The 21,647-nt window shown below is 38.9% G+C and overlaps 1 protein-coding gene across 3 annotated transcripts in view; it reads left to right on the forward strand.

Annotated features, from left to right (window-relative positions):
- The window catches only part of CCDC171 (coiled-coil domain containing 171), a 3,960,104-nt gene that overhangs the window by 2,033,062 nt on the left and 1,905,395 nt on the right, over window positions 1–21,647 (forward strand). For all 3 annotated transcript variants that reach the window (XM_044061288.1, XM_044061289.1, XM_044061290.1), the window contains exon 15: window positions 19,054–19,242. In XM_044061288.1, coding sequence (XP_043917223.1) covers window positions 19,054–19,242 — 189 coding nt within the window. The remainder of the gene's footprint in view (window positions 1–19,053; window positions 19,243–21,647) is intronic.

Here is a 21,647-nt window from a genome sequence, read left to right on the forward strand (position 1 = left end):
TAAACTACCTAAACCTATAAGCAAGCTAATTTATATACAGTATTTACAAACAAAGGTGCTACCATACAGAAAAATAGATTAGAAGAGAAAAGTCAGAGTTATAAGGGATATCCATGGATCTTAGAGTAAAATGAAGTGGGAACTATACAATATTCCGAGATAGTAAGCTACGAGCTAGATTAATCACATAGAATTTGGTCAAATAAGCATTTCCAGAATTCTTTAAAGTAAGCTTTTTTCTTAGGCCCTTTTATGATCAGCTTTTGTGCAGAAATATATTTCAACGCCATCTCCTTAAATCCATTCCAACAAAGTTTAGTGCGATCCATCCAGTTTTTAGTGATATATAATTTGATAAGGGAGCAGAGAGTGATTAGTACATTATGTTTTAACTTGGGTAACTTAGTGGTGGCGATGTGGAGGATGGCTGTTTCCCAGGAAAGGGTAGTTTAGTGGTACCCTATTTTCTCAAGGCGTACTTTTAAGTAACACCAAAGTTTGTGGGTATGTTTGCAGAACCAAAATATATGAAGGTCTGCTTTTGGAAAGGAACAACAAGTACAGGAAGGGGAAATTTTGGGATCAAACCTATTGAGCACAGAAGGCGTATAATAAGAGTTATTATTGATCATCAATTGTGTGTAAATAAGTTTTTTAAATGGGGATAATTCTGAGGTAATTTTAATAACAGATAATTTTTGTTCCTCTGTAATAAGGATTATTTGATTGTCCCAATAACTAGAGAAAAGGCAGTCCGAGTTATGTATTATAGAGTTCCAAAGGTTGTAAGATCTGGAGAGCATTTTCTCTGAACTCGAGACAGTAGTTATAATTTCACAGAGTCTGATGATGTCCTGACAATTGGCTGGAAGATTAGCAAATTGTGATGAGATTAATTCTCTTAATTGTTGGAGAATAACCATGTATTTGTTATTGACTTTGAGAATTAGTCGTAGATCAGAAAGAGTTTTATCCTTATATTTGAAAATATACCATACCATAATACCCTTAATAAGAGGAAAGTCAGAGAGGTTAATCGTCAAACTATTGATCTTGATGTTTGGATTTAAATAAAGAGGTTGGTGTAGAGGAAGGGATGTCCTTCAAGAATGCAACTGCAGTCATAACATGTGGGTTGTCCTGCCTCAGGCAGCCCTTAGTCGGCCGGATTCCAAAGTCTGGGTCCGACGTCTGCTGATGTCGCATTTCTCTCTGACGTCAGAGCGGCTGGAGTACATAAGCATCAGCCGACGCCATTTTCTTCAGTCTTTCTTGCCGTGCGGTGCCCGAAGCAGAAGCGGTTCGCAAGTGCCGGTCGGTCAGCTCCTGTATTCTACGATACCGAAGTCATCAAAAAAGCTAAGTACCCCGTTGGGGACCTTTTCTTGCCTCAGCCGATGTCAGAAATTACTGAAAAAGTTAACAATTGTCTTTTTTGTGGTAAACAAATACCTCATAAGGATTTCCACTCTTACTGCCTCCCTTGCCTGGGCCCAGACCACGACGTCTCGGTCTGTGTAGCCTGTGCTCGTTTCAACAAGCGCACTCTCAGGCACCGGGCGGAGTTCGCTGAAGATTTTTTCGGCGATAATTTTGCTTACACCATGCCATCGGAACTTCCGACATCGCAAACTCCCAAAAAGCGAAAAGACCGGGACCGACATCCTCGGCCCGCGTCTACCACCGACTCCACGCCAAAACCTAGCGCGAGTGCTCTGGTTCCCTCTGAGACTGTCTCTCCACCGCTCCGAACCGAAGACACCGCATTGCCGGCGACTCCGATTCCAGACATTACTCCAACGCCAGTTATAGACTTTCCTCCGGATACCGAAACCGAGGAAACGCCCGAGACCATTGCTGTAGACAAGGTCACTCCTGCACGTGGAGCTGCCAGGCCTCCTATGGCCATGTCTATTGAGGCCTACACTAGGGCTAAGGCAGCCAGCAAAACAAAGCATATTACTTCCAAATCCTTACCTCAGCCGTCTCCGGAGACACAAATTATGGCTGCTGATTTAATTTCCATGATTAGAGGTTCACAGGCCCATCCTGAGAGAGCATCCCAGCCTCCTCCGGATAAAAGGCCCTGGGTCGAACCTTCTGACCCTACTCCTTCAGATGAAGACTCTGAGGGCTCTGTCCACACTGATAGCCAGGAAGAGCTCTTCCAGACCTATGAGGACTCGGATGCAGAAGATTCCATACCTTCGGCCTCCCCTCCTGAGGATATTTCTTTTGGGGAAGTTCTGCACACCATGAGGGAACATTTCAAGTGGCAGGGTCAGGAATATTCTGATTCTAGGAAACGCCTTAGGACTTTCCTAAAGAAGCCTCAGCACAGGCCCTTAGCTATTCCTCCTGTACTTGATGTTCTGGATGATTTGTATTCTGACTCTAGTGCTACCCCTGATTCTCTTCCTCCTGCTCCAGCCAAGCCAGACATGTATTACAGGGTTCCAGAAACTCATTCCCATTTATTCAGGGCCCATACTGCTGATTTGGAAACTATTTCACAGGGGCCTAAAGGAGTTTCAGCCTCCACCTCTAAAAATCCTTTGCCCTCCAACAGGGAAGCAAGGTCTTTAGAGAGATGGGGTAAAAAGGTTTACACATCCACTACCTTATCTATGAGAGCTTTAAATTGCCTTTTTCATATGTTCCAATATCAGGATTATCTCTTAGAAGATTTACAAAAAAACTTTAGCTTCTCCTGATCCTTTAGACAGGAAGACTTTGCAGGAAGCTGTACATAACACTCAGCAAGTAAGCAATCACTTCCTGCAGTGTGGATATGATGCACTGGAAGCTTCATGTAGGGCAGCTATGACAGGGGCAGTGATGCGTAGACATGCTTGGTTAAAAGATCAACCTCTACCAGATCATGTAAAAGCAAAACTTCTGGATGCACCTTTGGAAAAGAACAAGATTTTTGGTGCAAATGCTAAGGATGTGTTAAAGACCATCGAAGAAAAAGCAAAATCAGTTCAGACTGTGAAAGATTTTCTCCAGGTTCAACCCCCCAGATTCAGTAGGAATTGGCCTACAAAAAACTGGTCCTTTCCTAATCCAGAAAAGTTTCAAAGGGGTAAGAACAGACGTGGCCGTGGCCGAGGAAGAGGCCAATACAGAGGCCCTTACAGGGGACGACAATGGCAGCCAGGAAACCAAAGAAGTGACGTAGGGTTTCACCTGCCCAACAACCACAAACTCAATGACTTTCCTTTACTACCGCCAACCAGGGAACAACTAGAAGCTCCCTTGGGCGGAAAATTATCTCTGTTTGCAGAAAACTGGCACAGACTGACAAAGGACAAATGGATTTTGGACATTATAGACCGAGGGTACAGGATTCATTTTCATACCTTACCAAGAAAACAAGGCATGCCAAACCTACCACAACATCAAAGGGCAGAGGCTATCAAGCAAATCACTCTGCTGACTCGAATGAAAGCAATAGAAAGAGTTCCACAACAAGAGCAAGAACAGGGGTTTTACTCAAGACTGTTCCTTGTTCCAAGAAAAGAATCTCAATGGAGACCAATACTGGACTTGTCCGCATTAAACACCTTTCTCATAGTACCAAAGTTCAAAATGCTGACTCTACAGCAACTCCTTCCCATGCTGGGCAAGGAGTCGTGGCTGATTACTCTGGACCTCAAGGAGGCATACCTGCATGTCCCTATCAGACACAGCTGCAGAAGATACCTCAGATTTCTTGCAGGGCCAGAGCATTATCAATTCTCAGCATTGCCATTTGGCTTATCTACTGTGCCCAGAGTATTTACAAAATGCCTGGCTTCAGTAATTGCTCATTGCAGGCTCCAGGGTATACAAATTTACCCGTACCTGGACGACTGCCTTATACAAGCGGACGACAAATTGATGTTGACAAAAAACCTGGATTACGTCATACGATTACTTAAAGCTCTGGGATACACAGTCAACTTCCAAAAGTCAAGACTGCAGCCATCCCAGCAAATAATCTTCTTAGGAGCCAAACTAGACACAGCCTCTCAGATGGCTTACCTGACAGAAGACAAGCAAGAGAAGTTAACTCATTACTTCAAAGGTTTAGCAAAACTCACCCAGATGACTGCAAGGAGATTCCTACAGGCCCTGGGTTACATGGCATCCTGCATTCTACTGGTTCCATTAGCAAAACTACACATGAGAAAGCTTCAATGGTACCTAAAAAGCATTTGGTCTCAACACAGCAACAACTTGGAGACAATCATACCACTTATTCCATGCCTGCAAAAGGAATTCCTATGGTGGGCCTCGGTGAGCCAGGAAAACACAGGTATGTCATTCAAAAAACCACAGATAACACAGACCATGACTACAGACGCCTCAGACCTTGGATGGCGGGTGCACATGGAAGGCAGGTGTATACAAGGACAATGGTCTCCAAAGGAAACACATCTGCATATAAACCAAAAGGAAATGCTGGCAGTAATGCATGCCATCGAGGTTTTTCAACACCAACTCCAGCAAGGCCATTTAATGATACGGACAGACAACACCACTGTGATGTGGTACATAAACAAGCAGGGGGGCACCCACTCTTACCCCCTTTGCAGACTAACAATGCAGCTTTGGGAGAAATCACTGAGTGTAAACATCCAGTTACAATCCCAGTTTGTTCCAGGAAAAGACAATGTGTTGGCGGACAGTCTAAGCAGGAGTTTCACAGATCCACACGAGTGGAGGTTACATCCGAAGGCTTTCAGACAACTCACTTCGACATGGGGCAAGCCAGAAGTGGACCTATTTGCCTCTCACCTCAACCATCTTCTACCAAAATTTTGCACAAGGACATACCATCCAAAGGCTTGGAATATAGATGCCCTTTCATTCAACTGGAACTCACTAGCAATCTATGCATTCCCACCTCTGCCACTGATGACCTCAGTATTACTAAAGATCAAAGCAGAGAAGCCCAAGGGAATCTTAATAGCTCCAGATTGGCCAAGACAACACTGGTACCCACTACTATGGAGCATATGTCACACCAGGAGGTGGGCCCTCCCTCAGTGGCCCCTACTTTTGACTCAACACAATTTCGAAACACTGCATCCAAACCTTCAGACTCTGCAGCTAACAGCCTGGGAGATCCCATAAATAACTTCAACTTATCTCTCTCCAAGGAAGTTCAGCGGATACTAACAGAGGCTCGAAGACCATCCACCAGAAAGGTTTACTTAGCAAAGTGGAAAAGATTCAGCAATTGGAATACCAGCAAGGGGCATGATGCATCATTACTGAACATCCCACTTATCTTGGAATATTTGGCAGATATGTTAGAGCGGCCTTTCATATTCTTCAGTAAAGATACATGCATCTGCTATTTCAGCTAGATACAACACTGATCCTCCTGTTTTTTCTCACCCCTTACTAAGACAATTCCTCAGGGGAATCAAGAACATTAAGCCACCAAGAAAGGCCCCAGTGCCAGCCTGGGACCTCAATTTCGTCTTAGAAAAACTGACTCTACCTCCTTTTGAACCAGCAGCTTCAGTTGACTTGCAATTTCTCTCATGGAAGACAGCTTTCCTGTTGGCAATTACCTCAGCAAGAAGGGTTTTGGAGCTACAGGCCCTAATGGCAATACCACCCTTTATTATTTTCCACAGGGACAGGGTTTCATTAAGGACCAACCCTACTTTTATGCCAAAGGTGGTATCTAGGGTTTCTCTAAATCAAGCCATTCATCTGCCTGCTTTCTTCCCCAATCCTGAGAATAGGGGGGAAAGACTTTTGCATACCTTGAACATTCATAGACAACTTCGATACTACCTGGACAGAACCAAGGCCAGTAGGAAGTCTGAACAGCTTTTTGTAGCTTACGCCCCTGCAGTCGACATTGCATCAGATTCTGTTATTCCTTTCATGGAAAGACTATTCCAGCCTATGTCAGACCACATTCCACCAAAGCTACAGCCACCTCTACAGCCTTTTTAAGAGGGGTGCCTACCAAGGACATTCTAGAAGCTGCTACATGGAGCTCCGTGCATACATTCTCCAAACACTACAATCTTCCTCTATATTCCAGATCCAGAGCAGGCTTTGCTTCGGCAGTCCTGCAGGGTTTGATTGCCACATCATCTCTTTCCTAGAGCATACCTCCTCCCCCAGCTAAGCTATGGTATTCTACCCACATGTTATGACTGCAGTTGCATTCTTGAAGGACATAGTACAGTTTTGTACCTACCATAAATGTAGATGTCCGATAGACATGCAACTGCAGTCGGGTTTTCCCTCCCTCCATACCCCTCTATGTCTAGGGTCCACTCCTATCCCTTTTACTCTTAGCTGGGGATATCTGTTATGGTGTATTTGTTTGTATTGCTCATGCATTTGTTTGGAATCCTGTTTTTGTCTTACAATTTGATTACAGCCTTCCTTGGAGGGCACCTGGCATCTGGGGCAAGAAACACTGAAGAAAATGGCGTCGGCTGATGCTTATGTACTCCAGCCGCTCTGACGTCAGAGAGAAATGCGACATCAGCCGACGTCGGACCCAGACTTTGGAATCCGGCCGACCGAGGGCTGCCTGAGGCAGGACAACCCACATGTTATGACTGCAGTTGTATGTCTATCAGACATCTACATTTATGGTAGGTACAAAACTGTACTTTTTATGAAGGTTGATGGCTTTTACCAGTTTTTGGAATAATCTGATCTTGTGTTTTAGGGTGTTGGATAATTTGGAATTGTTAATAGCAGTTGGGGATAGAAAAGGGAGAGCTTTCAGGTTAATTTTGTTGGTAACAACATGTTGGTACCATATTTTCATCCAGGAAGGGGATGAATTATAATCTTCCCAATTAAGTTTTGAAATAGTCAAGATTCTATTCTTACAAATAATCATGTAATAGAGTTGAAGATTTGGTAGACTGAGACCACCCTTTACCTTTGGGTATGCTAGCTTAGAGTAAGATATCCTAACGGATTTGGGAAACCAAATAAATTTGGCTAATTATTCATTTTAGAGAATAGACTATTAGACACTAAGATTTGAAGCGTTAAACTGGTAAAGGAATTTGGGCAAGACATTCATTTTCACTATCGCAGCTTTGGATAATACAGACAGATTCATGAGTTCCCATCTGTGGAGGTCATGTAATATTTTAGCTCATGTTCTAAGTAAGTTGTTTTGAAATATGGAAGCTTGATTGTGCTCAAAGTGTATGCCAAGATAACTAAGGTGGTAAGTTGTTTGAAAGGGAAAATCCGCAAAGTAGTTAGTTTTATGACTTGCAGGATTAATTGGAAAAATATGTGATTTCTTATGATTGATCTGATAGTCTGAAGCCTTAGAGAATTTATTAATAGTGTTTATGATTTTACACAGGTCTGCGTTGGGATATTGAAAATATAAATTAAGGTAGTCAGCAAAAGCAGAAAACATTATATTAGTATTTAGAACTTTGGGAACCGAGTGGTAAGTGTTCTGAACAATATATAAGAAAAAGGGTTCAATGAAAATATTAAAAAGAAAGGGGGATAATGGGCAGCTTTGTCTTGTTCCATTCGTAATCCTAATTGGGTTAGATATTCTTTTATGTATGTATAAATAGGTGGAGGAATTTTTATATAGTAGTTTAATCATATCAGAGAAAACTTTGGGTATGCTAAAGTGAGATATGGTTAAGAACAAGAAGTCCCAATTTACTCTGTCAAATGCCTTGGAAGCATCTAATGTTAAAGCATAAATTGGGTTTTTGTCTTTTTTTGTAAACTGCATTAGGGAGTCAGGAGTTAGGGTGTTATCCCAAGTGTGCCTATGACTCATAAAACCTGCCTGGTCAGGGGAAATTAAAAAGGGCACAACTTTTTTAAGTCTGCTGGCCAGAATAGAGGAGAAGATCTTTATATCAACGTCTATTAATGAGATGGGTCTGTAGTTGTGGGGATCAGCTTTGTCTTGCTTGTTTTTTAAGATGAGGATTGTTTTCGAGTTATTCCAGTGCAAGTCAGAAATTCCATTATTTATAATAAAGTTAAATACCTTTAAAAGAATAGAAGAAATTCCTAGATTAAAGAATGTAAATAATTGGTAGTGAACCCATCAGGGCCAGGGGATTTGCCTAATTTGAGGTTGGTAATAACATTTTGAATCTCTTGAAGCTCCAGTGGAGCAGATAAACAGGGATCTTTGATTTTCATTCAGGGAGGGGAAATTAATAGTATTCAGAAAGTTCTCCATACGAGAGTTAGGAGTGTTAACTTCCTTCCTACCATAAACATCTGAGTAAAGAGAATGAAACAACTGAATTATTTCTGAGTCAAATTTAAAAATTTTATTTTGGTACTGTAAGATAGAGATTCTGGGAGAACACTGATTGCTTTTTATTATTCTTGCTAGAGTCTTAGAAGGAATTTGTGCCCACTCAGAATAAGTTGCAATAAGTTTTTGTTCTTGCAGAGAATAATTTTGTTGATGGAGTTCTAGTAAGTCTTTTTGAGTAGTATTGATCAGTTTGGCTAACCCAGGGTCTGAGTTTAATCTCTGTTTCTTTTCTAAGATGGATAGGTTTAAGATCAGATTAGTTTCTTTCTCTTTAAGCTTTTTGTAGAAAGAGGCCTTGTTAATCAAGAATCCTCTCAATTTGGCTTTACAGACCGCCCATTGAATATCTAGGGGGAATTTGACAGAGCTCAAGATTGGTGTCCAAGTCTGCTAAGATATCATTAGTTTCTTGGATTATGTCTTTGTTACGCAGTAAGTTATTATTTTTGTTTTAAGTCCAGTTGCTGTAAAAGGGAGTCGAAGGCGTCTTTGATGTGAACATGATCTTGAGGGAAATTCTTGCGTGATCTGATAAAAACCTAGTTTCTGCATAGAAGTTTATCCTAAGATTTGCCAGGGATTCAGAAATTAAGAAGAAATCCAACCATGACCAAGTGTTATAGCATTTCGAATAGTATGTGTAAATTTTATCTTTAGTTAAGATATCACTGAATGAGATAGGATCCATAAGGTTGAAGTCGGATATTAGTTCCCCTAGGGCTAATGAGGCTTGGAAATTGTACGAGGGAGAATTACTGGTGCGATCTATGCTAGGATCTATGACGGTGTTCCAATCGCCACCTAGTATGAAGTGGTAATTTTGGAATGTGCAAAGAATGTTGTAAATCTCCATTATAAAGACTTATTGTTGTGAACATGGACCATAAACATTTAGAAAGAGGACTGGTTTGGTAGAGTTAGGGAAATTAGATGTGAAATAGCACCATCTACCGTTTTTATCCGAGTTAAAATCAATGATTACCCCCTGAAATTCTTTTTTAATTATAATGGCCACACCCTTTGAGTTGGAGCTATCACCCACAGCTGTGATAGATCTTATCCATTTTCTGTTAGTTTCTTTTTCCCAATCTTCCTTGAGCATTTGCGTTTCTTGCAAAACACAAATATTAGCCTGCGATTTAAGCAGAAGATGTAGTAGCAGACTTTTCTTAGCTTTATTTTGTAGACCTCTTATGTTCCACGAATCAAAGGACCAAGTCATGTTCACTGACTAATAAAGATTAAGATGCTTGGGGCTTGATTGACCATTTTTCTCTGATATGGTACCAGTAACGCATAAGGGGAGGAGATGACATGTAAAACTGGGTAGACAAAGGAGACCGAGATCCACATCAATCTTCCAACCTCTAAAAATATACTTACAGCAAAAAAGGTAGCAGAGTGCTCCTTCAGATATAACCCGGTGCCTAGCCACCCAAACCCCCTAAGTGAAGAAGTACAATAACATTGGCAAGAGTGACAGAGCTTTTTAACTAGCAATAGTAGCAAAACATGAGGAATAAACACTATTAATAACCTGAGAGAAACAAATTGTAAAAACAACAGTACTATACATATGTACAAAAAAATACTCATCCAAAAACTGATCATCCTAGAACCCTACTTCAATGCAACCACAAGCATCCACTAAAAGCGCGAGGTTAGGAGACGTAAGGATATTTCTGGTAGTCTTATATTTATTATGAAGGGAGTAGGTAACCTATGACATTGTCTAAAGCTCATTAGATAATGTAAGGAGTGAGCCAACATATATAATTCCACAAGTATTTTAACTAAGAGAATAGAATATTTTAGGAGAATAGTAAATGACTGAATTTTAAGGAAGAAACTGTGAGATGAAACCCATTAATATCCATTTATGCATATAGCAGCGAATAAATAACACTAGAGATATGAATAATATAGAACTGTAATTATATAGAGAGAGAAAAAAAGGGAGAGAAGGAAAGAAGAGGCAGAAAAGGAGACAAAATAAGAACAATATGCGCTATTAAAGTAGTTGTATATAATAATCATAAGTAATATAAGTGGTATGATGCGGGATAAATCACTAGCAGGTAGATGAACTAACTCTGCAAACTAGAGATTATTATGAAAGTCATTGTAGCAATAGAAGCATAAACCACTAGGATAACAAGAAGGAATATTATGTTATGTAGCCTGCAATGGTCATACTCCATAGGAGACCAAGACCATATTATGTACAGGATTAGCCTATATACAATAACAGTCGTCATAAAACAATAGTTAGGTCAAACATTAAAATGACCTAATGTCACTGTGGCAGGAATGTATAATGCCTGCACTAGTAAATCTTGGTAAGGAAAAATCTCTTCTGAGCTTGAAAGTGCTGACCCAGAATAGAATCGCGGAGCCTGCATAGGCATATGAGAGTCTGCCGAAAGTAAGATCAACAACAGCGCTCAAAAACTGGAAGTGTCCCCTAAAATTTCCTATAGACGTTCATGTCTGTATAAATGCTGCATAGTAATTGCTTAAAACTGTAAAGTAGCCAGCAAAAGTCAGGATGAAAAAACAACATAATGTTGACCTTTATACCTGAAAGAATCATATAAGTGACATTGTTAGCACAAGCGTCAACAGTTCAATATGTATCTGACAAAAATAATGTTAGATTTAAGTCGAGGTATTTTTCTCATATATAAACATTCCTCCAAGACTCGGGTTTTGTAAGCTAATCTTTAGAACTAGTGTAAGGAAGGCATATACACCAAACTACAAACTGTTTGCATACTGAAGGACTTAATTGAATTAGAGTACTTGATCAACATAGACCACAAAACCGTACTTTGACTTGTAGTTTTCTCTAACTAATGAAGAAACTCTACAGTAGGTACTAGTTATTGAATCAAACATATAGATCCACTGCGATTCTAGTCTCCCAACAGTCAAGACAATGTGCCAGACCATTTAGATCGCGTTGTCAGTTTTTGTTTTGAGACCTAGTAACAATTGGAACAGGATAATTATACCTGGTCACTGAGGCTTAAATGAACAAAAATGAGTTATTATTAGTTGTCTGGATTAGCTGAAGCGATAACAACCGTCATTAGGGATTTTGGTGAGATGAAAAGGTTGCTGTCCAGTATAAAAAGCAGAAAGAGCGAATCACCATTATTTGGGAAACTTGCTGCTTGAAATGTTATATGCGCGTTGGAGTAGGACAGGCGCTTTGCAAGTAAATGCACTCAACAAAAATGTGGCACAACATGACGGAGGCACATACAGCTAATCAGTATTTCGAATTCCTACCTGATGAGCATCTAAAGCCTTTCGATCGATAGGACCTCTTAAAGATTAAGTCATCCAGAACGCTTGTCAACTTTCAAGAGGCTCACCAAGCTAGAAGGTTGGTATAACCAGGCTAGAGAGCTTGAGGTGGAGTCACAGAACTAGCTCGTATAGCTGTTGACGCTATAAGCAGAGGGGAAGCTTGTGTGTGTGAGCAACTGGAAGTCGCGAGGCAAAGGTGACCCCCTAGGCAACAAATCAAAGCCAAAATGGTTCCTAGCTACTTGAAAGGTAGGTAGCAAACAAGCAATTTAAAAAAAAAAAAAAAAAAAACATTATATAAGCTTTAAAGGCAAAACTGACCACCGGAGGAGTGATCGATGGTAACCCTATGTTATCCGGTGAGTAGAGAACCACAGCATAGCCTTGGTTAATGAAGCTTAGATAACAAGGTAGACTACAGCTCCGGAGCACTGTTAAAAGCTTTGAGAAATGCTTCTTTCGCCTCCTTCGGAGAATGGACTGCATATCTTGTACCATTGTTGAAGAAAATTAATATGCTCGGATATCGCATTTGGAACTTGATATCTTTTTTAATTAACTCAGTGCAAAACGGAGCTAATTTTTGTCTGCTTTCCTTAATAGAGAGAGGTAGGTCTTGTGAAAAGGTTAGTTTGTGGTTATTCCATGTAAAGGTTTTTTTGTTTTTTGGCAGCTAGTAAGATTTTTTGAGTGTCTTGGAAATTTAATAACCTGGTGTAGACTTGACGTGGAGCAGTGGGGTCCTGTCGCTTGTGCATGGCACGGTGTGCTCTCTCAACTGTTATGTCAGTAGTACAGCCATCCGAACGCAGGAGCAGCTCAAAAATCTGTTTGGTTATACTTAGTAAGACATGATTTTTGTAATTCACAGGGAGCCCTCTGATTAAAATGTTGTTGCATCGACTTCTTGCCTCAAGGTTCGTTAGTTTTAACTGAAGCTCAGTTAGAGATGTTTTGGCACAAAGCTCTTCAGAAAAAGTCTGAATTAGAGATTCATTAGACTGGATTTTATGTTCGAGGGTGTCCACTCTGTCAGCGATTTGGTTGATAGTATTTCCAAACTTGGCAAGTTGTTCAGAAAAACCTTGTATTGCAAGTTGAATGGCTTGGAGCACCTGTTTAAGTTCGTCCATGTGAAAATTAGATTCAGCTTTGGCTTTAGCGCTGGACTTACTGGGATCCGATGGCTGCATGTTAATTTTCTGCCTTTTGGAGACTACCTCTTTTTCTGGAGAAAAGATTGCTGATAACTTTGCTTTTGTAGTTTGTCCTTCCATAGTGTCTAGTTCATTTGCCATGCTTATCTGATTCACCTTTGAATAATGGGTGTGCAGAGGATGATTTTAGGCCCTTCAGATACACGTGGCTGGAACACTAGAACAGACTGTAGGATAAATAAGATGATTTTTATCCTGAAAGGGCTAAATAGACCACAGATCCAGAAAGTTAAAGATGAAGCAGTTTTTTCTTTTATTTAGATCATAGCTACTGATACTTAAAAGAGGGAATTTTCCCAAGTAGCTATAACTGAGGTAGGGAGCTCTGTGCAGAGGGTGCACACTAGACGACCACCATCTTTGGAAAAAGAGGAGAGGACTTTTAAGTGTAGCGGTGATGTCACAAGATTGCAGACTACACTGGTAGTTCAAACAGCAGTGACTATTTCAGACATACAGACCAGGAGCTTTAGCTCCATCTGTCTCCTTGGTAATCTGGGCATGGTTCCCATACATATGTTGTCAGAACAGCACCTGGTAATAGTTGCATGGTGTTAAGTCTAAAATAAGTTGAGTTACTTCTAAAGAAGTATTTTAACAGCGCATGTGTTATATTTCAGCAAGACTCAAAGGCCTTCAGTATGTGGCATTAAGTAAACACATTAATTTCCTTTCCCAGTATTCCAAACTGTCTTGTTGGAGGAGTTCTTATGTTAATCGAGGCTGATTTGACTTTTGTAAAAAGTTACACTACCCTTAGACTGCTATATATTAATGCTTTAATATCTTCAAAGGTAAAAAGCGTTGACAGACACAGCACAAAGGTAAAACCAAGATTTATTCCAGACACGAACCACTCCAGAAATCAACCACAAGTGAGCGCTTTCATCTCCTAACATCGGAGATTTCTTCAGACTAGTGGTGAAACAAATACAATACACTTAAATATCATTCTAACATCAATTAAAACATAATTAACCCATAAATTAGAATTAATTAGTTAAAAAGACAAGAATACTGAATGCTAGTGTTTAAGCCCCTTTCTTTTTAAATACATAATAAATTCTTCTCTATTATTTAGTCCGGGGTAGAAACATGCATTTAATCTCACTTGCCAGCAGTATTCAAGCCAACTCAGCTCTTCTTCAGTATTAATGTTTATAACTTTGGGATGAATTGCATCTATAACTAAACATTTAAAATTATTTTTACATTTTGTATCCATATAATGTTTAGCCATTGCATTTTCTGCATCACCTCTGCCTATTGCATAGTGATGCTAATATATCCTTCTATATAATTCTCTACCTGTTCTACCAATATAGAAGCACATGCATTCTAAGCATACTAATAAATAAACTACATTTTTGGACTTACATGTAAATTTGCCTGAAACTTTTTCTATAGTTTTTCCTAATAATATTTCATTGCTATCTATATATAACAATTGACAATAATTACAATTAAAACATTTGAACATGCTTTTTTTCTCCTCTATTACCTTGCATTTGTTTAACTTAGTTTGAAAAAAAATCTTTAAAATTCTTAGTTCTCTTCTGCACAAATCTGGGTTCATCTCCTAATTTATGTAAAAGATCTTTATTACCTTTAAAGATGGCCCAATTATTTCTAATAATATTTTTGATCTCATAAGAATCAATGCTGTTTTGTACCACTAAAGCTGTTGTGAAGTCTGTACTATATTCTGTGTGGGCTTCATCTAACATCACATTGTTTCTTTTAAGAACTTCTTCATTCATGATTTTATTTAACATATATTCAGGATATCCTCTATTACTCATCTTATCGCAAAAACTATTCGCTTCTTTAACGAAAATATTTTCATTATTTGTTAAATTACTGATTCTATTGATCTGGCCTTTAACAATATTCCATTTTGTCTTCTTAGGATGTAAGCTGGAGTAATGTAAATACATATTATTTTGACATTATTTTTTATAGATTTTTGAAACTAATCTTCCATCCTTTTTATAGATAGTAAGATCCAAAAAAATATTTTTTTCTTTACTGTAAGTATGAGTAAATCTAATATATGAGCAAATATTATTAATGTATATTAAAAATGCTTCTAATTCTTCCACAGAACCATCCAAATTATGAGAATGTCATCAATAAATCTCAACATTTTTATGATATTCTTTGCAAAAATACTTCCAAAAATGTTGGCCATCTCCCATCCTTGCATAAATAAATTGGCATAACTAGGTGCTAACGCAGCACCCATAGCCACCCCATTGACTTGTACAAACAATTCATCATAAAATTCTAAAAAATTATATGATAAAACAAGATCTATCATTTCCAACTTATACTATTTGTAGAAAATGCTTTAGATTGCAACAATCCCATTCTAACCATTTCCATCCCTTCTTTGTTAGGAATCATAGTATAAAGAGAATTTATATCAAGAGTTACTAGCATATCTGCAACAGAGACTTGTAAATCATTTAATTTCTTTATACAATCATAGCTGTCTTTTATATATGTTGCACCATTTGGTACCACTTTTTGTAGATGTCTGTCCACAAAAATAGACATACCCTTAGTCTTGCTGTTCTTACTAACAACTATTGGTCTTAATGGAGGGCAGTCAGTATTTTTGTGGATTTTTGGTATACCAAAAATTCTGCTTATTTTAGGGTTATTGTTAGTAATATTCCACTTTGTCTTGTCATCAATTCTCCCAGCATAATACCACTCTGTTATACAAGATTCTATCAAGGAGAAACCTTTTCTAACCTCATTCAGGTTAACTGTTTTATAGAAACTAGAATCAGATAATTCCTTCATTTTAGTTTCATAATCTTGTCTTTCCATCAAAACCATTGCCCCTCCTTTATCTGCTTTAAAAATTAATGTTATAATTTTTTAATAGGGCATTGAAGCACTCTTTTTCTCCTTTAGTTAAATTATAATATTTAAATTTAGAATCATTGTCTAACATTTCTAACAACTGCATTTCACATACATTCAAAAACATTTCTAGTTCTTTACACAGAGGTGGATTGTAGCAGCTTGATTTGTAAAAATCACAGCTATTAGATTTCTGACTTCCAAAAAGAAGTCTGAAATTTAACTTTCTAACATAGTCTCAATTCATTAATCATAGTGAGTTTATTAGCCCTTTGTGCAGGGGCAAAATTCCATCCTTTGCTCAGCACACAGCATTCTTCATAGGAGATATTTTTCTCACACAGGTTGACAATTTTAAAATTAACATTATTTATGTCTTCCACTGTTTTTGATGGTAATTCGAATTCTTCTTCAGAGCTTTTCTCCCCCCCCCCCCCACAGTTTTTTTTGCTGTTTATTGTAATAAGTTTTATCTTTATAACCATCTGCTGTCACTTGGGCCCAAGTTTTGTTTTGATTATCAACTCTTTGATATACTTCAATAATCTGCTTATTCTCATTCACTTTATGATGTATTTCTTCATTGGTTTTGTTCCTAAAATTATCTTTGGTTTTGGCTTTAACTACTGGTTCATTTGCATGTTGTGTTATTTCCCCTGCCATATTGGCATGGACCTCCGCCACTGTTATAATCTGATTTTTGTTTCCAAGTCTTTCCGACCTCCTTAATAAGCTTACTTCACCGGCGGCTTTATTTCCCATATCAAACTCATTTTGGACATTTTCATTGACACTTGTTTCAAGCCTCAGCCCGTATGCTGAAGCCGTACCATTAGCATATTCGTTCTTGTCTCTGAGAAACTTTTTACTTTTTCTTTGACATAGCTTATCATCCAACTTATACAATTTTTCTTGAATCTGCACCATTTTGCTACCAAAATTGTCTCTGGAAGTGTTGTCTTTCAAAATTTCATGATTTTCTTTTATTTTAACAGTTGATTCGTGTAATTTGGTGGTGTTGACTTCATATAGTAGCTCCATATATTGTAAACCCGCCCTTTGATTTATGTTTAACCATTTATCAGTAAATTCCTTTGGCAGGTCTTTTCTCACTGGTAAGTTTTTTACCCTTGGCCCCCTCGGTACTTGTTGGGCTTTCAAGCTGTTTTCAAAAACAGATTATCCCATTGTAGGCATTTCACTGTCATAAGATCTTTCTCTAACCCGTTAAACAGCTCTCGAATGTTGATGCCGGCATTCATATTCATTTCCGGCTGTACACCATTTTTATCGCAACTCATAAAAGGGTTAGACGGTGGAGCTAAACATCCTTTTAAAATATCTTCTTCATTGTTGTTACAGTTTTTTTAGAAAGTTTGTTCACAGTATTAACCATACCTTCTTCATTAATTATAATTGAACCGCTCGGTGTGCCATTCAGAACACAACCGGCGAAAACAGTTAGTTGTAAAACCTGTAGAGCCTGTCGAGGCCACACCTCTCTCCATGCCTGTCAAAACTGCAGCGAGAAGCACAAATCCACAAAAAAAAGGCATGTTCAAATGTTTTAATTGTAATTATTGTCAGTTTTTATATACAGATAGCAATGAAATATTATTAGGAAAAACTATAGTAAATGTTCCGGGCAAATTTACATGTAAGTCCAAAAATGTAGTTTATTTATTAGTATGCTTAGAATGCATGTGCTTCTATATTGGTAGAACAGGTAGAGAATTATATAGAAGGATATATGAGCATCACTATGCAATAGGCAGAGGTGATACAAAAAATGCAATGGCTAAACATTATATGGATAAAAAATGTAAAAATAATTTTAAATGTTTAGTTATAGATGCAATTCATCCCAAAGTTATAAACATTAATATTGAAGAAGAGCTGGGTTGGCTTGAATACTGCTGGCAAGTGAGATTAAATGCATGTTTTTACCCCGGACTAAATAATAGAGAAGAATTTATTATGTATTTAAAAAGAAAGGGGCTTAAACACTAGCATTCAGTATTCTTGTCTTTTTAACTAATTAATTCTAATTTATGGGTTACTTATGTTTTAATTGATGTTAGAATGATATTTAAGTGTATTGTATTTGTTTCACCACTAGTCTGAAGAAATCTCCGATGTTAGGAGATGAAAGCGCTCACTTATGGTTGATTTCTGGAGTGGTTCATGTTTGGAATAAATCTTGGTTTTACCTTTGTGCTGTGTCTGTCAATGCTTTTTACCTTTGGAGTTTGTTTTGAGAATTGGCGTTTTTCTGGCTGCTTTTGTAGATTGGTTTTAAGATCTTACCTTTTCTTTACTTATATGAAAACCTTTTCTAGTAAAAATGATTTTTGACTAAAATGCAGTTGGGCATAAATAAATCGGTGTCCCTTTTGAAGAGCTGAAGTACAAATAAACCTTTCATTCGTTTTATTCTCAGATTATCTGCTTAATGCACTTAATCATCTTGAGTGAACCAACTCTTATCACAGCACTTATTCGACACAAGGTAGAGACTTCTGTCCCAGACTGGGCATTAGCTCATTGTATGCACACTCATTCTGTCATGGTATGCACACCTGCAGGAAATTTAGAAATGATGAATTTAGTTATGGCTCATTTTTGGGATGTGAGAAGAAATCGGAACATTCAAAAAAAAATCCATGTAAATGCTGAATACAAAAACTAAAACTGACAGCTGAATCATGGTGAACAAATAATGCAAACATAATTGGATAACATTTTCAGGTTAATTTCTGTAAGCATTTTAACACTGCCACTAAGTCGTAATTTTTTATTTTGTACAAAAGCCAAATAAAAATGTATACTTAGAAATACGAGAATCTACACACACCCACCACCTCTAAAATGTACTACCTCGATATTCTAATATGTTTGAGAAAAGTCAGAATGACAAAAGTCATGTGTTTCTTGCTCAGCCTTTTATTTTCTGATTTTTTTTTTTTTTTTTTTTTTTTTTTTTTTTTTTTTTTTTTTTGTGGTTAAGGGATTTCTTTTGCAGACAGCTGTTACTCAGATCCAGACCGTCTTTTGAGACCACGTCTTTGTACAATGGGACGTTGAAAGTGAAGCATGCCAGAAGTTTACTTGATTCCTTGGGAAAAATGCTTTCAGTTTCTGGGGGAAAAAGCTAATGTATAAGATGGTAATTTTGTAACACAATTGTTTAATGTAAAAATGAAACTTAAACATTTGAAGCTATGACATATTGAACTTTTGCTGAATGGAAGTCTTGTGCATTGCAAAATAACTCGCTATTAAACACCTGTATGTGCATTTTAACATGCTGTCAGTTACTCACAATGCTGCTTTGTTTCCTCTCTTTTCCCTAAGATGTCCTATTTGGAAAATCTTTGTAAAAGCAAGGTTGATACCATAAAGGAGCTGCAGAAGACTCAAGAAGATGCTTTTAGCAAAGTGGCTGAGCAGATGAAGGAGCGTGAGATCAGCTGGCAGAAGCAGAACAAAAATTTAGAACAGCATTACTCTGCTCTTATTGGAGAAGTTCATACAAGGGCACAGGTATGAATGCCTGAGTGGTAAAATGAAACTTCAGATAGATACCAGAAAATGTTTTTATTTTGCAAATAGTTTGCTTTCTACATTTTGTGGAGTGAATCATCCAGAAAATTTGGGACAAAACTCATTTGTGGTGGTTTTGTGCCACACAAAGACTTGTTTGTTTATAGGCATCTGGTGATTAGTCATCAGGCTATCCAGTCACCCCCCCCCCCCACACACACACACACACACCTTGAACCAGCCTTTGTTGATATCATCATAGAATCCTGAGAACACTGACAGGTGTCTGCTGTAACCCACAGGTGTCTCAGAACCTTTACCATCCGAGGGTAACTATCCTGGAATAAGTCCTTGCCAGAACATTTTGTGGATGACCTAACATTGTCTTGGGGGGGGACATTTATTGTTTCCCAAGCCTGCCTTCCAGTCACTACGATATGGCAACTGGAGTGGTCCAGGATGGGTCAGGGCAGACAAGGCATTGTAATTCTCTTCCACATTAGAGCTTAGGGCTTTCAGCTATATGTACTTCCTGTCTATGTTTCAGGCTTGCCTGCCGAAAGGGGTCTTCATTGCAGTTTGTCTTCACTTTGCATATTGTCTTGCTGGTGCAACATCATTTTATTAGGCGTTTCTTTTCTGAAGTGAAAGCCTTTGCTATGGGTGGTGGCCACAACCATATGCCTGAGGCCGATGACTTGGCTGCACTCATGCTCACTAGGTGATGGTTTCTTCACCCTGGTGTTCATTTTGATAGGAGTAAATGTCTGGGGCAGGGACTTCACTCTCTGCCCTATATCTTCCATGAAATTAGGCAGACCTCTTCCTGCAGTAGCTCACTTTCTTGCCCTCTGAATTTTTCCTCTTCTTTCAGGAAGAGGAAACACCATTGACACTGTAGGAACAGACCATAGTGTGCTCTTTATATGCAACAGACTTCTGTTAAAATTCCTTTGCCTCTGTGTCCTGTATCCAAGTACTCCAGAGGGTGGGCAAAAAGATCTGCCAATTCCCTTCCATATCATTGTTGCAGTATTCTTTACATAAGGGATTTCCTGCTAAGGATAGCCCAACATTCAGCAAGTGTACCAAAGCCTTTAGATCTTAGAGGTGCTGTACGTCACACGTATGCTCCCCGCATAAGGTCTAGGGCATAAAGGTAACATATAGACGCAAACATTTAGAACTTCTTTGCTGCCATTCCAAATGCCATTATTGAACATTGATCTGAATGAACTTCTACTGGCCTGTTTGCCAAGCTGCTTTCAGATAAGTGCCCCTATTGTGGTTTCTTCTCTCCTGTTTTCAATTTTATATTGTATTTGTTTTCATGTCATCCAGGAAGTAAAAATGCCAGTGTGGGAGGCAGATTTTCCAAGAGTGTCACAACCAGTGTCTTTTTTGTGTAGGTGCTTCCTCTGACTATACGCAGTGCACTATCTGTCAAATGTTTGTCCCTAAGACCCTTTGAGTCATTTATCCTCTTTGTCCATATACCCTGAGAACCAGTGACTTAAACTGTTGTCTCATGGTGCTATGGCAGAATCCTCCTGTCAACAGGGCCAGCCATCTGCCAAGATGAAGGCCAAAAAACACTAGGCCTGATCTAGGTGCCATCCATCCTTCCCCGGACATGTGTCTGGAGGCTAGTAAAAGCCCTGAAGACCATCTGCTGCTTGCTTCTTATTCCTCTGCCGTGACCACAGTAGAGGCTGGCATGGATCCAAATTATTGCATGTCCTTGAAGGCTTTTCTGACATCTATTCCAGATGTTGAGGGGGACCCTCAGCTGATTATTTCCAAGGGACCAAGAAGGAGTCCTCAGATTTTAGTGAGGGAAGAGATCCCTACAGCAGTTATTGAATCTGACCAAGGGTCTGAACCTCCGAGGGTCTTTAGGGCAGATGTGCCACTCAAGAAAAGACAGAAAGCTAAACATATTACCCTTATTGCTAAAGTTCCTCCGCATTAATGGCAGGCTTTTTCTTAGGGTATGTTCAGTGCTTTAATGGCTTTGAAGCCTCCTCATGTGTTGTCAGATCCTGGCTCCACTCTGGATTTCCACCTCTGTTAAGAGGCCTAGAGAATTGGATTCCTCAGATGAGGACTTGGATTCCAGGGAGGAATCCCATTCTTACTCTTCTTATATTCCTTCCCTTCTAGACTGTGGCTCAAGGAAGAGGATTCTTTGAGCCCAGACTCCTCCTTAGCAGAATTATCCTTTGAGGATATTGTTGCTCATATGATGGAATATTGTAAGTGGGATGCCTCCCAGGTCTCTGACATTCAAAAGCGGTATTATGAGCTTTTACAAATGGAGTCTTCCAAGCCGTATGCTGCTCTTCATGTTTTGGCAGCCCTTTTGGACACTTTTGCAGCTGCCTCTGTAACTCCTGATTCTCAGC

The sequence above is a fragment of the Protopterus annectens genome, chromosome 2.part0, assembly GCF_019279795.1.
Source record: "Protopterus annectens isolate FY-2018-M chromosome 2.part0, PAN1.0, whole genome shotgun sequence".
Taxonomy (NCBI): domain Eukaryota; kingdom Metazoa; phylum Chordata; order Ceratodontiformes; family Protopteridae; genus Protopterus; species Protopterus annectens.